The following is a 24565-nucleotide window of genomic DNA, read 5'->3' as shown; positions in this document are numbered from 1 at the left end:
TATTTAAAAGATCGCGACACTACTTATGCTTCAAACATCTCGGAGGATTACCAAATATTGTGGGAGTGACCAAGTTTTTTATTGATTGATTTGGATGATGGTTTAATTGGCTGTTAATTTTTGCTTAATAATTTATTGATTTAAGTTTTAAATCTGTGTGTAGTGCATGATTTGACACATAGGGTGGAGCATTCATTAGTTTTCCAAGAGCAATATTTTAGAAGGTTTGGATTTTCGAGGTATTTGACTTTTTCGCATTGTCCTATTACTGAAGCCGTTGGTCCATAGTGATTTCAATAGCGTTTTATATAAACAGTTTTATTCTAATTGAGGTGTATTCATTGTTACATAATAAGAGCTTGAGCATGCGAAGACGATTATTTAATGCTAATATTGTAGTTCTTATATGAAGAGCCCACGTTAGTCTTTGATTTAGAGTAAGGCCGAGGTATTTGATACTTGGAAATACCGTATAGAAAGACTCCAGGACAAGGAGTAAGTTTGAAAGTAAAGGTTGTGTGAACTGATTTACTTTAGTTTACTTTGACCCGCCATTTGGTAAACCATTTTTGTAATTAAAGTTTTATCATCAGCGAACTCAGCTACTAACGTATTGGGGGTAGTAGGTTGGTCAGAAGCAAATATGTTATGAAGTAAACAGTGATAATTATTTTCTTGTTATTTAATTATGAAAATAAAATATGTTACAAGTCAAAAACATAATATTATGTAGACCATATTATAGTAGTATAGTTTAAAGTTATAACTTATACTTAAATGTTATAATTAGGGCGCGGATTTTTATGTAAATACATATTTTTATTGAATGCAGATATCTTTGTCCTGGTTAAAAATAAGCACGTTTCATAACACCCTGAATAAAATGACAATTTTTTATGTTACATATTTTCACATATTTGGTGGTAAATACATATTTCTAAATATTTTATTAATAAGTACATATTTTGCAAATATTTCATATTTTATAAATGTAGGTACTTATTAAATTTCCAGAAATGTTAGAATTAACCATCTATCGACTTTATCGACGTCGTAAATATTGATTACGACTTTTGATGTACTTATTACATTTCCAGAAATGATAAAAATAACCATTTATCGACGTCTATCGACTTTATCGACGTCGCGCGTCGTAAATTTGATGTCACCATATCGGTTAGTGTTACCTAGTATTATTCAGTCTGCTGTTGTGCTGTTGTGCGTGTATACTGTATATTTACTATATTTATTCGTTCCGCGTTCGTGCGTGTTTTTTACGTTGTAAGTGAGTTTATATTCGTTTAATTGTGCCTGTGCGTGTATAACACTGATAAAAAATATGCCCAAAATTCCTTCAACAAAAAAAGCAAAAGTAGCTCAATACCTTTTAGAATTCCCTAATGAAACTTTTAAGAGTGATGGGCACGTGTTACTTTGTGTAGCTTGTGGACAATCTGTATCTTGTTTGCAACGTTCTTTAATAACTCAGTATATAAACACATCAAAGCATAAAGAAAATAAAGTGAGGAAAATTAAATTCAATCAGAATTTCATCACCTCTTCATCTTCGAATAGTAAGTCAACTTTTGATACCGATTTATGTAGAACATAAATCAAGGCTGACATCCCACTTACTAAATTAAAAAATCCAACTTTTAAAATGTTCTTGGAAAAGTACACTGGGCAAGCTGTTCCCGAAGAAAGCACTCTTCGAAAAAATTACGTTGAAGTTATTTATAATGAAACACTTTCTAAAATTCGAGATATCATTGGCAATGGTCCTATCTGGGTCTCAGTTGACGAAACTACAGATGTAGATGGTCGCTATATCGCCAATTGTGTAGTAGGAAAATTAAATTCCGAACCTTCCAAACCAATTGTTTTAAGCTGTGGTGAACTAACTAAGTGCAATCATCAAACAATCGCAAGATTTTTTAATGATGCGATGAGCTTATTATGGCCACAAGGCATACATCACGAAAATGTTTTGTTGTTCTTATCGGATGGTGCACCATATATGGTAAAAGCTGGAAAGGTTCTAACTACATTTTATCCAAAAATGTTGCATTTAACATGTATAGCGCACGGATTTCATCGTGTAGCTGAAACAGTTAGAGCACAGTTTCCACTTGTTGATTCATTAATTGCTACCATAAAAAAAGTATTCCTTAAAGCTCCTAGTAGAGTACTAAAATTTAAGGAGTTATATCCTAATTTATGCCTTCCTCCGGAGCCAATCATTACTCGGTGGGGAACGTGGTTAGCAGCAGTTAAATACTATTCGAACAATTTTGAAAAAATTAAAGACGTCATTTCAAATCTTGATTCGGATAATGCAATTTCTATTGCAAAAGCAAAAGATATTATGCAAAATAATGAGCTAAAAAATAATTTAGCATATATTTTAGCAAATTTTTGTTTTTTGGTTGAAGTCATAAAAAAATTAGAAACATCGAATCTCACATTAGTTGAAAGCCTAGAAATAGTGGAAAATGCAGCAAATACACTTAGTGAAGTCCAAGGAGAATCTGGAGTGATAATAAAAAATAAATTAAATGACGTACTAGCTAAAAATGTTGGTTTACAAAACATAAAAACTATTAGAAATATTCTTCTAAATACAAATGAAAACAATGGATCTATGGATATTGAATTTGCACCATCTGATATATCAAATATGAAATATGCCCCATTAACCTCAGTTGACGTGGAACGCTCTTTCAGCAGATACAAATCAATTTTAAGACCTAACCGCCGCACATTTAAATTTGAAAATCTCCAAATGTACATTGTTTCAAACTGTTTCGAAGACGACTGCAATGAAGATGAATAAATTAAAGTACAAAAAAAAAAAAATATGTTTTGTAACAGAATTCTATATTTTTATTACTTTTTTTGATGATTACAAATTAATTAAAAATACACATTTTTTGTTGTTAAATATTTCATGATTTTTTATACATATTTTGGCAAAAATAACAACATAAATATTTAAATATTTTGACTTTTTTATTACATAAAAATCCGCGCCCTAGTTATAATAAATCGGTCATGTCTCAATTATCATTAACGACAAACCGTTTCCTAGGAAAAATAAACATATTTTGCTAAAAATCGATTAATATTGAATTATTATAATTTATAGATACATTTTATACGTTCATATTTGACGTGATAATTCTATGATAGTACGGTATCAACTATCAGCACGATTGTAAAGAAGTAAAGAACATTATTTTAAAATAATTTTAACTAATACTTTATAATTGTGAATAGATACTAGTTTATTACCAAATACCAGCCGATTTCGTTATCAAAATATGGTAATACAGTGAAACCTGTATATAACGGACAGTCACTGGACCAAAATAATTGTCCGTTATAGACAGGTGTCCGTTGTAGACAGGTTTCAATGTTTTAAAAATAAAATTAATCTAAAAGCATGATCTATACATTTTGTTTGTATTGTTTTATATATTATAATATGTATTAGGTATAATCTTTATTAATGTTATACATTATACACATAATTATAAATTTAATTTTAATTATTATTTTTATATTATATACATACAATGACACATTATAAATTTAATATATATAATATATATATATATATAATATATATATATATATATATATATATATATATATTTATGTATATAATATATACATATTATATTAAGTTTACGAATAGACCAACCGCCATTTGAGTATTTAAAACGAATAATGTCCACCTTTTGTTTTAAATTGAAAGCTTTACGCGGCACGGTAGGTGGCATTGCTAAGGAAATGATGTACAACAACTCTGACTGCGAACCGATAAAAACATTAGAAACTGAATAAAAACGTTTAATACTCATAGTTATCATTTATACATATTGCAATTTATATCTGGATATATTTCTGTTAAATTGTATTAACCTAAATTGTTGCACAAATTTCAACTTTATAAATTCAATAGGTACTCGCAATTAGCATTATCGTAATCGGTGATAATGTAATTTATCGTAATCCGTGTTTTCACTGAATGACCTAATTGCGTTCTTTATCGACACTGTTTTGTAGTATGTATTTTTGTCCGTTATGAAATTTTTGGGTTAAATATTAGTGTCCGTGTCCGTAATAGAAGGAGTCCGTTATAGACAGGTCGAAATACATTGGAATGCCTATCTTTTTGCCGGGACCCGGACATTTTGTCCGTTAAGAGAAGTGTCCGTTATATACAGGTGTCCGTTAAGTCAGGTTTCACTGTATAAATAGTCTACTTTAATAGTTAAATATAAATTAAATAGACTATATAGTATAGTTCACAATTTATAACCCAAACTTTCAGTATCAAAGTATGTATCTACTTTGACATTGGTTAGTGGTTAATAATTAAAAAAAATAAGTGCTAAACTGAATCGGTGAGTAAAAGAAGGCGCAGAAAAAGCTCAAAGTATATTACTTATTGAAATAAGTTAAATTATTTTTAATTTTTTTATATATTTTTTAAGTAGGTATATCTAAGTGTGTTGTAGGTATCAAGAAAATTAAGGTAACCAAAGTATTCTATAGTCACAATGTCTTATTTTCAATATTAAATTTCAATTATAGATACTTTTGGAATTCAATTGGTAATTTTATTTGAATAAAAAATTAACAAAATGAAAATTGCCTTTTTATACTCTTACTTATAATTTTTACTCAAAAATACAAGAACTAAATGACACAAAGTACCAACATTGTATAAAGAACCAACCTAAATAGTAAATATAAAATAAACTCCAATGGTTCCAGTTTCTATAACAAATAAATCATTAAGAGAAAAATAATATTTTGGTCCACTTCTAATAGTAGTATTATTATTCTCCCAACACAAAATAAGTAAAATTTAAAAGTAGTAAAATTTATAATTAACATGTATAATTAATTCATTTATAATAAATATGTTATGGAGTGAAGTTAGAAACTTAATGGTTTTGTCATCACAATCTTAAAATTCTATAGACTTACTACAAATAGTAAATAATATATACCTACATGGAACATTAAAAATACAAATTATTCTTCAAATTCTAATTAATTTCAGAGAAATCTGTTATGAAGAGTCTCCACTCTTAGAATCAAAATGGTTATTATTTTATTTTTAATACAACTTCATAATATGAAACATATTATTTTTCAATTATTTTTTTGTGATTCTAGTTTTAACATAGCTGTTCTTAATGTTTTAAGAAGATTAACATCTGGACAACTTCTGCATTTTTTGATTTTAACTGTAGGTTCGATTGGTTTATTCTCTTTGTATTCAAAATGTTGACGGCTATACAACCTTAATAAAGAACCATAGTAATGAATGTGAGGGTGCAATACCTATAAATACACAAAAGTTTATAAGAGAAAACAGTAAAAAATTTATATAGTATTTATTGTTATAAGTAAACCTTTAACAGAGCTTGAGCCCCTTTTTGGCGACCACCAAGTTTATCTTTACAAATAACTGTTGCAGAATATTTTCTTATAATCATAGTGCAGCGATAATAATTGTCTCCATCAGACTCGTTTTGCATCTGATCCACTTCATATAAAAGATTTGAACTATTGCCAAAATTTCTATGTAAAAAAAAAAGACAAATCAATCATTTTTATTATTGTTTATACGAGTATTTTAAGTTAAGATGAATAACTGAATAGAAAATGTACTTGCTGAAGCAAAATTAAATTTTTCTAATTAAACATTACAAATATTATAACAAATTTTGAAAAAGCAATTTAAATTGCTATGAAACAATTTGATGGTTTATGTTAGATACTTATCATATATTATGCATTTATGAAAAAAATAGTAAATTATATTGATTGTAATTTTTAATATGCTTACTCCGATAATTAAAAAATTAAACCTTAAAGTACTACATTTTGCAAAATAAAACAAAATTATAAAATGGGCAAATAGGTAACCACTTGGCTGTACAGAAAAGTCAAGTATATATTGTCATTGAGTAGATCACTCTAATATATGTGTTAAATTTGAATACAATGAATCATTATGTATAAAAAAACGATTCTGAACGGAGATATTAGATTAGTTTATAAAACTATTAGTAATACAGTATAAATAGGTAATAACTTAAAATTAACTTAAATATTTTGAAAATATTATTGCATGTAATAAAATGTAACAATATTCATAAAAGTTTCAAATCCTACAAATATTTCAAAATTACAATAAAATAATTGTTGTTTTTTATATAGATATACAATTTTGTCTTAACGAGAAAATTTTAATCATTTATAAATAGCTAAATATATTTTGAAAATACTACTATAAACATAGTGAAAATTTCAAGTATTTACTTATTATTCATTTTTTTTTAGTTATAAAATAAAAAAATCAGTTTTGACTAAAATCTGTATTGCTTAAATATTTTTATTTTCCTATTTTTTTGTAATACAAATAAATTACTCCACTCAGAATCTTAAATAAAAAAAATAAGCATGGAATAATTAATCAATTTTAATAAAACAAATAAATACTAAATAGAAAGTAACATTTCAAAAAAAAAAAATATATCATATTTAAGAAGAGTAGTGTATTTAGTATTAGATAAAATATAGCATCATACCTTTTTATACAAAGCTTTAACATTTCATATGGTGTGGATTCGATAGACTGAGCACAAATTTGTGGTATTTTGGAATCTGTTACCTTAAGTTGGTCAAAGATCTAGAGCATAACACGTGTATCAATAAATTAAATAATTATTGTAGTGTCTATTATGGTAGCAGTTAATAATATTTACTTTGTAATGGTCAAGATAACTAATGTCTTCAATTCCATTTCTAGCTTGACTAGAACTATCAATATGAAATTGTTTGACAGATGGTAATAATATTTCAAGAGTAGCTTTTGCAGAATTCGTTTTAGCTTGTTTTTTGGTGGAGCCTGTACCAATTCCATATTGTATTTCATCTATGATTGCGATGGATAAATAAGGATACTTGGAATTTTCTTGAAAATTATTATACATTGTTAATTTTATACATGCTAATCATTTGATATTTCATACTAACCAAGTTCTTTGATCATAAATGAATGACTTGAGGTTTTTAGTACACGTTGAATGTATTCATGCAATATACTAATGTAACTTTTACCTTTTAAACTAATTAAAGTTTGAAGGTTTTCAGGATTAAATGCATTAGTATTGTTTTTGACTAAAATTTTAAATATATTAAATAAGCATAACAAATTATAACTGGATAAAAAATACTATAATAAAATAACAAATATAGAAATAATAATAGAAGTAATTACAATTTTTTTCTTACCAATATAATCAGAAGTAGTTGGAATTGATGTAGAAGTTTGAAGATTTTTAATCTTTAAATCGGCTTTTTGTTTTCGAATATATTGTCGACGTTTTGCCCATGAACTAAACAAGAAAAATAAAATAATGATGATTTTAAATGCCAGTTCTAAAAATAATAATACTTTAATAATAAATATTTACTTAAATTTATAACTTTTAATATTCTTGAATTTGAATACTTTACTACAGTAATTCCGATATTCGTCATGGCTTAAAGTTAATGGACATTCTGAAAAACAATATAAAATTCATACAAAATTACTATTGATATGTATAATATAATTGAAATATTGTAAAAATATTACTGTTTGAAGTTGTAGATGTTGAAGCGGCATATGTTTCATTATTTAATTTCTGATTTAAGCAAGGTACATTTTCTACTGGAATTTCATGATTCTAAAAAATTAAAAAAATACATTTTATAAAGTTTGATGAAAAAAAATAGTTTTAACAATAAATTTCAAATAATTTCTTACTTTGAGACTGCTCGCTCCAAGATAATATGGCTTTGAAAATGAGCATACTCTTGTTTCAGTATTCATGTAAATTGGCATATCACTATCATGATCTATTTTTTCCCATCCTTTAGGTAAATCATAACTGCAGCTAGTTGCACCTAAATCTAAAATATATAGTCATGGGTTCAGATAGGAAAAACAAGTTTATTCAAATGTACTATATTAACCTGTAGTTGTTTCATTTTTTTCTTTTTGGTATTCTTGTCTTATAATTGTCTCATTAAACTTGTTAATCTAAACATAATTTAAAATACATATTTAGTAAATCATTGGATGTTAATACACAAAAAGTAATAAAAAATTTATATCAGCAGTAAAAATTAATACTTTTTTTTGTCAAAATAAAAAGTTAAATCATTGAGTTCAAATTTGTTTGCAAAAAATGTCAGTAGTAAAATATAGTCTCAGATAAAAATTATTTTTAAAAAAACAATAGAAAAATATTAATTTTTTATTAGGTATTATAAAAAAATATAATTTATTTGCAACAATAATTGAAATTATTGAGTAAAATAAAAAAATAAAATTTGATTGAAAATTGTCAAGTTATGCTTACATATCTAAATGTACATTTGGTTCGTTTTCCCACAATGAAAATCAGAGTATAAGAGAGTAACATTATATGATAAATAATAATTAAAGTAAAAATCATTTTATTATTTTATTTGTTTTGAACATAAGCTAATTTTAATTTTTTTTTTTTTTTTTTTTAATGTTTATTTACAATATATATTTAATATAATACAATAAGTAAATTTGAGTAATAGAAATTTTGACATGAGTTTAGATGATAAGAGAAAATATTCATTGATATTACTTTTCAGTTAAGGCTAGGTAGAATGGAAAACATAATACATTAAGAGAAACCGTGTCAGGCACCCCGGATTACTCTACAAACTCAGATTCTTACCAACCCCTTACTACCTAATCATTCAATCCTTCTTATACAATAGGCATTTCAGAGTCTCATGCGACGATGCTTTTTCTAAATACCATACAATTAACGCTGGAGTTCCCCAAGGAAGAATCCTTGCTCCAACCCTCTACAATATATACACCTCAGATATCCCACACAACAATAACACTACCTTTGGAACCTTCGCAGATGATACTGGTATTATCGCCTCTGACACAAACCCTGAAACCGCATTATTCCTACTACAATCCCACCTTAACCAACTCCAAGGGTGGTTTCTAAAGTGGAGAATTAAAATAAACGAATCCAAATCATCTCACATAACTTTTGCTTTACGCCCCCGTGACTGCCCCCCCCCCAATCTACATCAATGACAGACAAATACCGTCTGAACTAACAGTAAAATATCTAGGGATGCATCTGGATAGACGTCTCATTTGGACAACTTACATCAAAACAAAAAGAAAATTATTAAATCACAGACTATACCAACTGCGTCCCCTATTAAAATCCAACTTGCCAATTCAGAAAAAAATACTAATATATAAAATATTCCTCAATCCTATAGCTACTTATGGAATCCACTTTTGGGGAGCTGCCAAAAATTCCAACTTAAAAAATCTACAAGCATTTCAATCAATATCCCTCAGAATAATAACCAATGCCCCCTAGTAGGTAAGTAATTTAACTCTCCATAATGACCTTAACATATCACCCATCTCTGACCAAGCCTCAAAATTATATAAACGTTTTCACAAAAAACTACATCATCACCCAAACCCCCTCATCGCCAATCTATCCACTATCGACCTACCCGGTACAACTCGTAGATTAAAAAGAAAATGGTCCAGAGACCTCTTATCCTAAGATCTAACAACGATTTATAAACTTGGATTCTGATTAATACCTAGCTTTTTTTCTTTTCTCTTTTAGTCACTTGAATTTAAAAAAATTGTTAAATGAATAGTGAATAATATTAATTATTAAATATATTGAAGATATGCATTGAATAAATTAATGTTACACATACATCCAATATGTTTAATAGAAAGAACTATTAAATGTAATTATCTAATTATATTAGTTTTTATACATGATAAAAATAAAATTGAATGAAGAGAGAAAGAGAAATTCTATAACTTGTAAAGTATTCTTATTACGTTACATCAAAATACCTATATATATTTTAATAAATAAACATAACTAGTGTCTATATAATAGCCTACCACCTAGTACAATATTGAAAAAGGGTCTAGTTACCAGACCCCAACTTCCTAAATATTAGCCAGCATTATATATTGTCCCATTCAGAACTCACCGAGGTAAAATGTATTTGTCAATAATACTCACCCTGTCATACTCGGAAATCGATTGTAAACACGTGAATGCCTCTTGTTAGGTTACAATAAGGTGAATTCTTATTTTTATTAGCCCTACTCGCATAATCAATTTATCGTACCTTTGACTGCAGCTGCATATCATATTCATCAACGCCGTCGTTAGTATCGGGTTCGGAGCCGTCGAATTCCAGATTAGATTTAACAACCTCAGACATAATGGTGGTGTGGGTGTTGTAGGAAACGTCAGGGTCAGACATCAATGGTGGAGTCACGGGAAAGAGGTATAAAGCACTATGCTAACGCCAAATCGCTTTTATGTGTAGCACTGTAGTAGTATTGATTCAACCAGCAAAGGTATCCCATTTATGTGTTTTATTGTATAAATGTGTGATCATCAGTGAATCTGCTCGTCCGTCACGTATATGCATTATTGAAGTTAACAGTGCAGTCCACATATAAGATAAAATAACATTTTTAATAAGGAATTTTTACCCATGGCGCCCCGCCAAACGTCCCGTTCGTTGATAGTAACTGGTTTTTCGCACAACTGGTTGTCGGTGAAAGGTGCGATAGATCTCAGGTGTCGGAGGTGTAGTGGTAGTTAACATTTTCGTGACTTCCCAGGTCTGTTTTGGTGGGACTGCGCACTGCTTGATTGTCGGAGTGTCGTCTTCACCCCTCGTCATAAGCACGAAATAATTCACAGTTTCATAACACAACCTTATCGTTTAGTGAACAAATTACAGATTAACTGTCGCCGGACTGGATTTTCAAAGGTACTAAAAGACCTTTAGCTCTGAGGTGACAAATTTATAAGAACCGTCTTCCTGTAACTTTATGTATCCATATAATATTTTACATAAAATATACGTTGTTTTAATAGTTCTTGATAATAAGGGGTACCGAATAGGGGTGGCTCTGAAATCGTGTACAGTTTAATATAATATTGTATAGCGAGTTATCAAAGTTATGTTTAACGGGGAAAACTACAGCGCCGTGTTAAAATGTAATTCCACTGTGGACACACATATTTTGTCGTTTCATAAATCCTTCTCTCCGCCCAATAATCGTCATTATTTAAAAAAATGATAATTGTGGTGAAAGATGATTTTGTATTGCCAAGTTTTTTAAACAAGGATATTTGTTGGCGAACGTGTTTATTATTTATATTTATATATTATATTATTCAATTACATACTGGATAATTAATTATTATATCAATAATTTATCATATCTAGTATAATTATTAAAATTTATATTTCGTTGTTACGGAAACAATTAAAAACGATTTAAGGTAAATTGAAATTATAGACGAAATCAAATTTTTAGGGTTCTAAAAAAATCCAAAACTACTCCCTCTCTCCCAACACTCACATAACTAAAATATGATTATATTATAATAAACTCTTAATAGTATAATGATTATTGGTTATTTTATTATTTTAATAAAATACTTCTATTTTTGTTAGTAAATAAATTTAAAATGCCATTGTTTTTAATATTTTCTATTATATTGTTTTCGATATATAGTATAGATACGTTACTAACATTATCCTGAAGCGTTGATATTCTCAAGTTTTAATGTTTCTTTTAATAGAGACTTCTCTCGCAACTTACAAGTAATTGAACTGAATAGGTAGGAATTGCCAATTTTATACACAACAACATTTTTCCGTCGCTGTTATCTAAGAATTTAAGACATTCTTTAAACACATCCATAAGAGACTAAAAAATATATACACATATTTTTTTTATACTTTTGCACCATTTTTTTAATGTTATCCTAATTTAAGCACTAATACACAGTGGCGGCATCATGATTTTTTTCTAGGTAAGGCCATTGTGAGACCAACAATTATAAGGTAGGACCACAAAAAATGAGATTTAAACAAAAAATTTTAAAATATGTAATTAGAAAAATTATACAATAATAAAATATAGAAGCATATTAATTTAAATTACATACAGACTGTACAGTGAACAAAATACAAATACCATTATTTTCTGCTTATGAAAAATAAGAATATTATTATTTTCAAGGTTAGGTCAGTATTAGTGCTACTGGTAGAGCCAGGCATTTTCAGTTAGGGCCATGGCCCTACTTGACTCGTCCCTAGCGCCGTCATTGCTGACACACTGTAAATACTCGTATATTAACTACAAATGTTACAACATTTTATTTAAAAACCAAGATATAATTAAAAACAAAAAAAATTTATCAAAACAATCTAAACTGATATTAAATCTGATACAAAGCAATAACTAAAATCAAGGCTCATTTTTCTATCGGAAAACTAGATATAATTAGGGCTTACTTAGTAAAATTAAAAGGTCTTACGTGTATAATTTATTCTAATAACATCCGCAGTAAATTACTATATAACTACAAAATTACCAACTTTCTAAAAGACAAAAACTCTATTATCCTGTAAGAAATTTTCTATTCAAGTGAATAATATGCGCAACCTACATTTTTATTATAGTTGAAAAAAATAACAAATTAAAAATTAAAATACTTAAATAAAAAAAAAAAATAAACAATTATTATAAATAACTGCCTGGGGTTTTATAATATTACTTATACATTTTATAGTTCAATAGTTGTCTGAGATTACTTATCGTAATCACTTTATTCCTACAAACTGTCAATTTATTAATATATAAATATATATCAAATCCATAGCGATTGAAAGCATATATTTTCTTATATCGTAATTCAATGCAATCAGTAATGTATGGAAAAACGCAACACCCAGTTTGAAAACCACTGGTATAGACTCTATATAATATTTATTTTTTGATGAACACACGTTTATAGGTTTATATCTAATTAAAGTTATTTAGTATTTACCAAAAGTTGCATTATCCGAATAATATTCAGTTATTACCTACTAACGGAAATCATTATTTTCCTTTACGTATTTTTTCTATTTTTTAAGGATACCATACCTGATAGACGATAGTAGTTGATTACAAGTTACTATTTTTATGTAAAAATCAAAAACGATAAAAATGTGAATTAATTTATTACATTATTAAAAGTATTATACATTATAACTATGCATTTACAATAAAACAACATCCCTCGGAGTCCTGATGAATCGTAGCATCAGCTGGTGGTACTATTAAAATATCGTAAAATTTGACACCCTGATTTACTTAAGCGGTATCATCTTATCTTCTCTACACCTAAATGACGATCGATCAGCTTGCTGATACTCCGAATTCCGATAGTAAAATAGTGTTTTTATTTGCCGTTTACCTGTGATTTAAACATTCTGAACTTCGAAGTCAGAACCTTCCAAAAACATTTAAACTTTGGAACGAATCCGAGCACCAACCTTAGATTGTACGTTTACTAAGTTTGTTCATCCGAAAGTTTACTGCCGCAGTGTTCAAAGCCAGAATTGCCTGATTCATCCAAATCTAAGCTATAAAACAATATAATATAATATGTGATTGTGGCCAAACCTGAAATCATACGGTGTCATAGTAATAATTATTATTTTTGTCTTTTATATAAATTTTAGATATTACTGTCCGAACCACAGATGTTTATGGCGATAAGGTATATTTAATATTTACTTTAGGTAGGTAGTGATTATACCTATAATTCGGTATTTAACTTCAACCTGTAGCTATTGCCTAAAAACCTAATATCTATTGTGTATTTTATTTTAACTCATTTACTAGGAGTTCTTTTATTTGGCTTTTATTAACATAATACGGTGCGGGCTTAATAAAAATGTCGACATCGGATGCCAGTAGCTCGTGTTGCTTCGAGACAATCGACCCGATGCGAGATGTACGTGCTGGGCTGGTACGTGAGGTGAGCGCGTTAGCGACATGGACGGTGTCTTCATGTAAACCCGGTAAATAATACCGCATTATATTATTATTATTATTTTTTTTTATTTTGCAAAATCTGCTGGCTCATGATTGTTAAAGCCCTAGCATTGTAATTTTTAATGAGCCCCTACACCCCATACTAACTAAAAATCTATATATTATTTTAAAATAAAAAAAAAAAAAATAGTGTAGATACCCTGTAAAATAAAAAGTAATAAACAGCAATAATATTGTAACAAATTATTACTCAAATAGTAGTTTTTTAAATTTATTAATGGACAATACTAAATGTATTTTGTTTATTAATTTAATATCTTTAACAAACAGACAAACCAAAGGAAATCATTGATCTATGTCTTACAATTTTAAGTTCTAAAAATACTTGTTCATACTTGTATGCACAGAAGTATAAGAATGTATTTGAATGCTATAAATAATGAATATAAACCTAATTTTGTAATTAATTCAAAAATAATCTGAAATATCTTAGTAATTCATGAGTTATTTAAATATGCATTTTTTTCTTTTCTCATTTGGCTATGGGCTCTTATAATTGAAAAATGTCTAAGGGCCTCCAGTAACTTCCAGGTTGATGAGTGTGTCTGACTAATATTGCATGTAGTGGCATACATTGGTGGTTTTTATAAATTTAAAGATGTATATAAACACTATCCCCGCTATAATACAATACCTATTAAATTTATTTATAAATGACTAAAATTTTTAATTAACTAAATACATTACAAACATTTAAGTACCACTTTAAAAAAAATACATTATTTGTGACAGATATTAAAATATAAAATTGTTATATTGTAGCTTATCAAGTAATACAAAGCTAATTATTGTTTTATTTATTAAATAGTCATTTCATAAAATCTAATTTTTAATTATTCTTTTTTGCAAATATTTTAATAATATTATTCACTGGTATAACCATTTTTATTAGCTATTTTTTATTAATATGCAATATCTATATTAAAGTGTTCTTGGTCCATTCTCAAGAACTACCATGTTTTCATTTCTACAATATGCAAGTATTAGTATAAGTTTAAAGTACCTAAATTTATTGACTAAAGTGCAATATTTCAGTATGTGTTTTAAAAATTTAAGAAAAGTAATTGTATTAATTAAAGAACAAATCATGTTATAATCAAAAAGTGTATTACCTATAAGGTCACATTTATTTGTGAATAAATAAATTTACCCCTATCACTTAATATACTACTGATACTTTGTTTAATATTCCTACTAGCATGATATGTCCAGGAGAGTGAATGTATAGTTGTATTTTTAATTTATATTAATATTTTACATACTCATAACATGGTTTAAAACTAAAATACTTTAAGAATCTTTAAGAGAATAAAGATAATGTTCTTACCTTTAAGTTTAATAATAACATGACAATTTACTATGTGAGACAAAGAACACATGCATTATTGACGTATTTTCTTAAATTTTATTCTTTTTTTTTACTTTGCATAAACTTCTATTATAATTTATAATACATGTATAATAATGTAATTAATTTGTTTTGAGTGTCAAATGTATTTTTTCATTGCTACTAAATATGTATGCGTGTGAAGTGATGCTTAACATAGGGTGCTAATGACTTACAGGTTAATAAGTTATCAAAAATACCGATTTATGAAATTCTTTTATTTACAAAATTATGCATATCAATTGAAAGTCATAATAGAACCAGAGAAATTAAATAATATTTAAACAAATGATTTTCAAAAAAAATAATTATGAGCATCAGCAATACCAATAATAATTGGTTAATAATTTAATATATTAAAATAAATTAACTAGGTATATAACAAACCAAATTTGTTGATTTTTTTTTTAGGTTTTGGCGCAAACCAATTAAAAGATGATAGTATAGAAACATACTGGCAGTCAAGTGGTTGTCTTCCACATTTAGTTAATATTCGGTTTAAACGTAAAACTGTTGTGAGTGATATATATATATATGTTGACTATAGAATTGATGAAAGCTATACACCACGTATCATATCAATTCGTGCAGGTACAAATTATAATGATTTGCGACAAGTTGAGTTAATTGAACTGAATGAACCATATAGTTGGATAAGAATAAAGATCAAGAATATTCATGGCTTATCATTGAAAACGCATTTGTTACAAATCGCAGTTTTAAAAAATCATAAAAATGGGAATAATTGTCAGATTAGACTAATTAAAATACATTCACCTATTTCCACAAAAGATTTTCTTCTTGGCGATTTTAGCACTGTGGAAATGAGGCAATATACTACTATAAAATAAAGGTTTTATTCCTATTAAATATAAACCAAAAAAATATATATCAGATTTCATGATAATTAATATTGCAAACATTTTCTCATTGCAATAAAAAAGGCTTGACAATTCTTAACCAAGATTTATAGTAAACTAGCTGACCCGGCAAACGTTGTTTTGCCAAAAAGTTTTTTTAAATATTAAGTTAACATTTTAATTATAATGATATTATTTTTTAATTTTTAATTAAATTATAATATTATACATAGACGGATAATTTTTAATTTGTTTTTTACTATGATAACAAAAAATTTAAACAATTAATTAGTAATTTAACATTTACTTTTTCTAATAATTTTTTTTCGTAAAAACCTTCTCCTGGCAATTACAAACAATTTAAAAAAAATTTGAGCCCAGCCGTTTTCAATTGATGAATTGTTATACATTTTTGGCTTCATTTTACAAATAAGTGTTTGGGTATCTTTCTATCTACTCTTTCATACATTATTATTAATGTTTTCATACATTTTTTTTTTTTTCTTATAGATTTGTTGATATACAAATTTTTATAATATATATATACAAATAAAAAAACAATTGTGTTTATATACTAAGGTTTCTATTTTACATTAAAGTCTATGTTATCTTTAAGCAATTGTTTTTTCATTATTATAAACATTTATCTTTTTTTTTATATACGAATAATCCTTAAGTCAAGTTTCATAAGTTTGAAACAAATAATCTTGTCATTATTTATACAAAGTTGTTTGTACAAGTAAATTATTATAGAATAATTAATTAATAAAAGTTTTTTTAAATATTCAATATTTTCATTAATAGTTTGTTAGCAATATATTGTGTTAATAACAGTTTTATTGTATTATACATATATTCAATGGCGTGGCAATGGGGGTAATCAAAAGATCATTTATCAATTTTTTTGAGGGTGGTGGATGTCATTAGGCTGATAAGAAATAATTTAAATTCATAGTTACGAATTTAGGAACATAACATACAAAAAAATATCTTTTAGATACTTTTTAATAGTTGATGGGTGGGTGGGTGGGTTGACTAAAAAATATACTGGCCTCTGAAAATATTTGAGTTTGCCACGTCACTGCATGTATTAGTTACTAATTTTATTCACTATACTATTGTATTAAACTAAGTTATTACTAATATTTCATGTTTTTAGTAGATTGGTATTAGATGGATGATTTTTGTGGCATTTTGAGGCTATTTTTAAATCATTAAAATAATTATTACGCACATTGTTTAAATTTTAAAATGTTTACTCAGAATCAGTGTAGTCTTTACTTTTTACTTTAAAATAGTACATTTTTGTATAATTAAAGCTTTTAATTTTATAATATTAGATAATTGCAGTAAAATTAAATTTACGAGTATATACATTATGTTTCTGTACAAATTAACTTTAGTTAGATAATAATGTATGATTTAAGTTTTTAATTTTCAAAAAGTATACTATTATAAAATTGATGTATTTTAATATATTCAATTAAACAAAATAATAGAGATTTACTTTGTAATTGTATTAATAAACTGCTTTTGTAAAATTACTTTTTTCTAAAAACAATTTAATAAAATTAAAAATTAATTATGTATTTAAACCTATGTAGTACTTATAATTAATAACAAAGGAAAAACATATTTAGACGACTAGTGTCAGTATATTAAATTAAAGAAACTATCAGATAAAAACTAATAGAATACTTAAAATACTGTGATGTATTATATTACTTAAAAGTAAAAAAAGAAAAATTAAAAATTACTTTAGTTAGAATTAATTATTATAATTAATTTAATTAAACTATTGTATGGCACACTCGGGAGATGGTATTTTGCGCCATTTTAATTACCTGTAATTTGCGCCATCAAAAGGTACATTTAAGGACGTATGTAATTTGCGCCAAAATATAAAAACATAACATGTATTTTGCGCCACATATACAAATTAATTTTGGTAATTTGCGCCACGACAGAAAACGAAAAGGAATATGTAATTTGCGCCACACTTTTAACTTCAGTATTGCTGGAATTTACCAGATAAATTTACTGAAATAATCACATAGGATATACAATAGTCAATAATACGTATCGACGTGTATCCAATATAATATTGTTGTGTTCTACTGATAATAGACATATCATCTCTATTAGATTACGTCTAATCTAACGAAAATTTTCAATCTATTGTTACATATTGTTAATATTGAACAGCAATGTCGCGAATCGTGATATTTACAATTAGTCCGATATAAATCGCGTGTGCGTTCATGTTATTTATTTTAATATTACGTAATATTTATAACGCCCGTAGAAAAATGGTGCCACCATTACCTAAAACAATGGAAGAATTGCAAAATAGTATAAGCAATTTAAATTTGAAAACGGACCTCAATGAGCAATTTTTATTAATAAATGATCCGAACTGTCATATAATAATATTTTCATGTGACACAAATTTAAAAGTTCTATGCGAATCTGAGATTATATATATGGATGGAACTTTTGAATATTGTCCCAAGTTATTTACGCAATTGTTTTCTTTGCATGGTTTATGCAATGATCATTATATACCACTATTATTTGCATTACTTCCAGACAAAAAAACTTCAACTTACGTAAATTTATTTAAAAATATCATACATTTGTGTAATGCACGTGAACTTTCTCTAAAACCAAATTTATTTATATCTGATTTTGAAGAAGCAATTCATGTAGCATTGAGACAAGTCTGGGATGACACTAAAATATTTGGTTGTAGATTTCACCTAACTCAGTCGTGGTATAGAAAAATTCAGGAATTAGGATTATCCAACGTATATCAAAACAATAAAACAGAAGAAAGCAAGTGGCTAAACCATACATTTGGGTTGCCATTTATTTCTCCAAATGAAGTCAGTAACTGTTTTATTGAAGATTTTATGTCATCGATTCCTAATGACATAAGATTTCAAAAATATGCCGATTATTTAGTTGACACATATATCTGTGAAGAGGCTAAATTTCCACCAATAATTTGGGCTGCGAATATCGCGTCACTATCTCTCACTACTAATGCTTGCGAATCATATCATTCATGTTTCAATTCCGAGTTCTATCACCCACATCCTACTATTTACCACTTTTTGGATGTACTGAAAGGATTTCAAACCGAAACATTGATTAAAATTAAAAGTATACATCTTAAAAAACGAAATTCTACTAAAAATAAAATTCGTTTGGAAACTTTTCAACAAATATATGAAGACTACAGACAAAATAAAATTGACAGAAAAGGCTTAGTTTCGTCATTAAGCTATAAATATAAAAAAAAACGTGAGTAAGCTAAGTATTATAAGTAGCTAGGTATTTTATTTCAAAAATTATATGTTATACTACGAAAATTGTACATACTTAAGAAACTTTAAATTTATACATTTATTTACAATTATTTTTTTTTTTTATTTATTAAAATTAAAATGTTTCAGCATATTATCATTTTTTATATACCTATCAGATTTTTATAAGTTTTATTACTAAACGAAAATTTTACATACTAAACGAAACTTTATATTTATTCATTTATTTACAATTATTTTTTTTTTTTATTTATTAAAATTAAAATGTTTCAGCATATTATCATTTTTTATATATCAGATTTTTATATGTTTTATTACTAAACGAAAATTTACTTATTTAATATACATGGAGTTCGTTTTGTGAATTTTGTGAACTGTGGCGCAAATTACAATTTTTGTAGGTAAACGATGGCGCAGATTACATATTGCCTTTTTACTTAGTTTTATTTGGCGCAAATTACAAACTAAAAAAGTGGCGCAAATTACCAAAATACAATTTTAGATGTGGCGCAAATTACATATATTTTTTTTTTTTTGGGTTGTTTTTGGCGCAAATTACATACGCCCGCACACTCAAGTTCAGAATGGAAACTAATTAAACAAATTATACTTTACTTTTAAATAGAAGTCTGTTTAGGTACTGAAATACTAGTTTAGAACCAATCGAAAACAGTTTATCAGAATGGATTGATATTGATATCTGACAATATTTTGATGGATTCCTAAAATATTTTTACACTTTCCGTGTAGTTCTAATTAGTATAATTTTCTAATGTTTACTGTGTACTGTGTAGTGTTTATCACTCGCTATATAAAAATATTTTTATTGTTCAAAATTATAATAAACATTAATTTTTTCATATTTTTCTCTATAGTTTCAGTTGTTAAGATTGTATAACACACATTGTTACAAGTTTCTAAATTACATAAACGACAAAATCAAAAATCAACTAAAATTAAAATTGTATTAAACGTATGTTCAACATATGTCCAACTTTTGGTTATGTAATTTTAAATGATTCCAATTAAATGTATTTGTTTGAATTAAATGTTAATTGCCAACGACTATTACTTTTAAAATATATTCAATTTGAAACCTAATGGAAATTATATTATAACAAAGCAACAGGATTATTAAGAAAAAGTATTAAAAGTCTTGTAGAAAGTATACTATGATATTGATTGGTAAAAAAATTGAATTACTTATATAAATTCATTCATTGGTTACTTAAATTATTACTATACATTAATCATAATTTTTAAGAATAGGAGATGCATTGAAACAAAATATTATTAATTATGGAATGCTAAAACTTGGAAAAAATATAAAAGTAGTTTAAAGTGGATCAAAGTCATAATTTTTTTCAAAGCTTAACTACTTAGTCGCTCTTAACCCATTATTCTTTAAGATATATTTTAAATTTTTTTAAACAGGAAAATTATTCTTTACAATTTGCTTTGTTAGTGTGGTTATGAAAATTGTTAATAACACCATTATTAATGAAAAACCTATTTAAATATTATTTTGTCTTATATGTAATATATTCTATATTTGCTTCTAATTTGTCAAATTATGAAGTACCTATTGCCATATTTTTATTAAATAATGTATTAAAAATTTTTAATGACCTATGTTGCTAGAAAATTATTTACCTAGTTGTACCAAATTAGTATAAAAAAAAAAAAATTATGATTGAATACAATGTATACTTGTCGCACTTGTTTAAAAAAAAATATTAATTACACTCACATTTATGATTTGGTGATGCGAAAATACCTATAGACTTGTACCACCCAATTAACCCATTGGTTAGAGTTAGGTTAGCATTGTTAGATGACTATTCAAAACTAGAGATGTTAGAAATAAAATACTTTATGGTCAACTGCAATTGTCAAAAACCGTTAAATCAAAACTATCAACATCAATTTAATTTCTAATACACTAATATAGTTATTTTAATAACAGTTCTGCATATTATCATAGTAGTACACAAGGTGATTCTTTTATCTAACGACATTCATTAATTCAAAACATATTAACTTAAAAAGTTTTGTTTTGTTTCTGATGGAAATTATGTAAATAATTATTTACAAAAAAGTTAATAGATTTTGAAATAATAAGCTTATACTAAATAGGCTATTATTTATATAATATTTGTAAAAACAAATCTTTTAGAAAATATTTCATACATAGAGTAGACACATTTCACACAATTTTAATCATTAGGTAGTTTTATAGAAATAGAAAGAATAAAAACAATTTTAAAATACACAATTATCATGACTACTTCTAAACATTAAAAAGGTAATTACACTAAATCATTTATTAAAATATAAAACAGAAAGTAATCAAAAAGGTAGAGAAAAATTTAAATACATATAAAAATCAAATATTTTTAATGCCAGAATATTTTTATTTCAAACAAAGATTTAAAACAGGTAAAATATAAACTTAAAATAAAAAATAAAAACAAATTTAAGAAAATTACTTAATCAAATTAACTTTTTTTTTTTTTACTTATATAATACTATCTAATTTGTTTTTATTTAAATTAATTACAATCTATACTGATATACACAATAAGTAAAATATATAATATAGGATGGTAAAAGACTTCAAGAAACTTCACATTAGAGGTACTTAAACATAAATAAATTAAATTCTATGAAATACATATTATGTATTGAGTAGATCTCTAGGTCATTCATGTTTAAGACATTTGATTGAATTTCCTAGTAAATGGTTGGAAATTGAAATGGAATTGAGCAATTATCTAGAGAATCAACTTTATGAGTTTAACTTAGTTATTATTTAAGTGTTATATACTTATATGTATTAATGTTTCATCATTATTATTAATTTTATTTTTGTTGAAAAAAACAACCATGATTATTTACTTCATTATTCAAGTTATATGACAAAAAATAGAGAGTCCTTTAAAGATTTTCAGTAGTTATTGATGGTTTCTTTAAAAAAATGAATTCTTGTGTTTATATTTATTCTTCAATTGATACAAAAGTTTTGTTTATTTATACTTTCTTTAATACTTAAGAACAAAAGGTTAACTTCATGTTAAGTAATTTGATAAATTCATAATGGTCCAATTGTTGTCTAATTTACTACTATTTTTTACAATGTAATCAATATACTTTTATTCCACGAACAAAAAAGGACTTGAGGAACTGATGAAATCTATGACATTTATATATGTATTAAATTATTGCATTATAGAATATCATGAAAGAATAACATTTTATGATAATTTTAAATGTATTTGATGTGTGAATAATCACATTTATTTATATAAATATAGGTAAATAAAATAATAAAATTGATTTTAATTTGGAAATTGTGTGAAAAAAATAGGTTTGGTGCCATATGAAACTATAATTTTTGTGGCTCCATGAAAGTTGTGCTGAATAAGAACATATTGATTTCAACCAAGTTTTATTCAAAAGTTATCCATATCTTCAAGTCATTAATAGAAAAATTTTAATTATTTACCTCCACAATATGGAAGGAAAACAAAATATTATTTCGTTTTAAAAGAAAGCTGAACCCATTATATCCATCTATTAATAATAAGCTACTATATAATATATTTTATTAACAACTTATGAGGTATCTATAAGTAGTTTAGCATTCATATTTTTACTTATTAAACAGAAAATGCAAAACATGTGATTTTAGTAAAAAAAAATATATATATATTATATTAATTAAATTTTTGGATGTAATAAATATATGTTTAGTTCACGTTTTCGATATACCTATCCTTCAAAATATTTTCATAAAAATATTAAGCTTAATACCTAGGCCCTTTAATGAAAACTTGATTGAAAGTTAAACAACACTAATTCCCCTTACTTATTTGAGAATTTTTATGATTAATAAACTTAATACATTATTTGGAAATATAGGCATATATTAATTTTATAAGGTACCTATATTAATATATTATAACTTATAATTTATAAGTTACGATTCATCATTAATTAGAAGTTATTATAATCAATCAAAAGATTAAAAAGCCATAATATTTTGTCGTAAAATAAAAATAAAAGGATTATTTTATAATTTTAATTAAAATTCATATATTAATGAATTATGATTTCAAATATTTTGAACGAAATAAGTAAAAGCAATCTTAAAAATAACTAAATACGCATTTTTATATCAAATGATTTTTTGGTAACTTAACATTACATATATTTTATAATTTTGTGACCGAGGTTAAGGTAATGCTGATTTTAAATATAATAGTTATTATTAAGGACGTGAAGAGGATTAAACAAATTATAAATCTATTGAAGATTCTGATTGAATTTGGTCGACTTTGGAGTTAGATGACTCTTCTAATTTTAATGGAATTTCAGAGTCCATAGTAGACAGTTTGGTATTTAAAGGATCTTCAGAGTTAGAGTTTAGAGACTTCACTGTATCTAGATCTACAGGCGAATTCAAGGTTAAAGCTGAATCTTCCACATCGTCTGAAGTTTCATTTGTATTAGTTATTCCAGCGGATTTCTCTAAACTTCTTATATATTCATCGATATCTTCCATACCATATTCATAATAAAAAAAAATTATTTATTATGTATGAAATATTTGATTGATTATTTTATGGGGAGCCATTAAAGTAGGTATATTATTTTTTATTTTAAAACAAGTTAGAAATCCAAGAATTAAAAAATAAATTATCCATTATTTGTAGGCATGTTGTTCAATATGAAAATAAATTTTATGTAAGTAATTTTTATTTTTGTATTTTATAAAATTAAAAATTTTTTACAATTAAATCAGCAACTTTTAAATCACTTGAAATTATTACATTTATATCGAAAAATATGAAAAATACATTGTTGTATATCTAAGTAAAATAACCACACTTCCCATGGAATTTAAAATATATATGTTATAAAGTTGATCAATTTTAGATTACAGCCTAAA

The 24565-nt window shown here is 26.0% G+C and overlaps 3 protein-coding genes across 6 annotated transcripts; 2 read left to right on the top strand and 1 right to left on the bottom strand.

Annotated features, from left to right (window-relative positions):
• Window positions 1–5166: 5166 nt before the first annotated feature.
• On the bottom strand, window positions 5167–10347 carry LOC112592194 (microprocessor complex subunit DGCR8-like). The gene is made up of 11 exons (XM_025336207.1): window positions 10252–10347; window positions 8044–8110; window positions 7835–7980; window positions 7664–7754; window positions 7500–7587; window positions 7318–7421; window positions 7060–7203; window positions 6789–6997; window positions 6612–6712; window positions 5430–5598; window positions 5167–5358 (listed from the first exon to the last, which is right to left on the bottom strand). Exons 1-11 carry the CDS (start codon window positions 10345–10347, stop codon window positions 5167–5169), a joined length of 1407 nt encoding a protein of 468 aa, XP_025191992.1.
• A 3017-nt stretch (window positions 10348–13364) lies between these two features.
• On the top strand, window positions 13365–16375 carry LOC112592192 (anaphase-promoting complex subunit 10-like). 4 transcript variants are annotated; one of them, XM_025336203.1, is made up of 4 exons: window positions 13365–13587; window positions 13663–13700; window positions 13826–14004; window positions 15837–16375. In XM_025336203.1, exons 3-4 carry the CDS (start codon window positions 13878–13880, stop codon window positions 16274–16276), a joined length of 567 nt encoding a protein of 188 aa, XP_025191988.1. In that variant the 5' UTR covers window positions 13365–13587; window positions 13663–13700; window positions 13826–13877; the 3' UTR covers window positions 16277–16375. The 4 variants fall into 4 exon arrangements, with proteins under 4 accessions (XP_025191988.1, XP_025191989.1, XP_025191986.1 ...); XM_025336204.1 differs by having other exon boundaries at window positions 13365–13700; window positions 15837–15940; window positions 16017–16101; XM_025336201.1 differs by having other exon boundaries at window positions 13365–13700.
• Window positions 16376–18594: 2219 nt separating this feature from the next.
• LOC112592193 lies at window positions 18595–24191 on the top strand. The gene is made up of 2 exons (XM_025336205.1): window positions 18595–19450; window positions 23992–24191. The coding sequence occupies exons 1-2, from the start codon at window positions 18595–18597 to the stop codon at window positions 24189–24191; spliced, it is 1056 nt and encodes a 351-aa protein (XP_025191990.1).
• The last annotated feature ends 374 nt before the right edge of the window (window positions 24192–24565 follow it).

This window comes from Melanaphis sacchari, unplaced genomic scaffold (assembly GCF_002803265.2).
Source record: "Melanaphis sacchari strain LSU unplaced genomic scaffold, SCAv2.0 Contig15_pilon_pilon, whole genome shotgun sequence".
In the NCBI taxonomy this organism is placed as follows: domain Eukaryota; kingdom Metazoa; phylum Arthropoda; class Insecta; order Hemiptera; family Aphididae; genus Melanaphis; species Melanaphis sacchari.
Note: the sequence above shows the minus strand (reverse complement) of the source record. Positions and strands in the feature narration are given on the sequence as shown.

Excerpts from the sequence above, each read along its gene's own strand:
- LOC112592194 (XM_025336207.1), bottom strand. The coding sequence starts at position 10,347 with ATGTCTGAGGTTGTTAAATCTAATCTGGAATTCGACGGCTCCGAACCC. Across the intron at positions 7,981-8,043 it reads AAAAAATGAAACAACTACAG|ATTTAGGTGCAACTAGCTGC; the intron begins GTTAATATAGTA and ends TATATATTTTAG. Across the intron at positions 6,998-7,059 it reads ATTTATGATCAAAGAACTTG|AAAATTCCAAGTATCCTTAT; the intron begins GTTAGTATGAAA and ends ATAATTTTCAAG.
- LOC112592192 (XM_025336203.1), top strand. The coding sequence starts at position 13,878 with ATGTCGACATCGGATGCCAGTAGCTCGTGTTGCTTCGAGACAATCGAC. Across the intron at positions 14,005-15,836 it reads GGTGTCTTCATGTAAACCCG|GTTTTGGCGCAAACCAATTA; the intron begins GTAAATAATACC and ends TTTTTTTTTTAG.
- LOC112592193 (XM_025336205.1), top strand. The coding sequence starts at position 18,595 with ATGGTGCCACCATTACCTAAAACAATGGAAGAATTGCAAAATAGTATA. Across the intron at positions 19,451-23,991 it reads AACATTGATTAAAATTAAAA|AGTCCATAGTAGACAGTTTG; the intron begins GTATACATCTTA and ends ATGGAATTTCAG.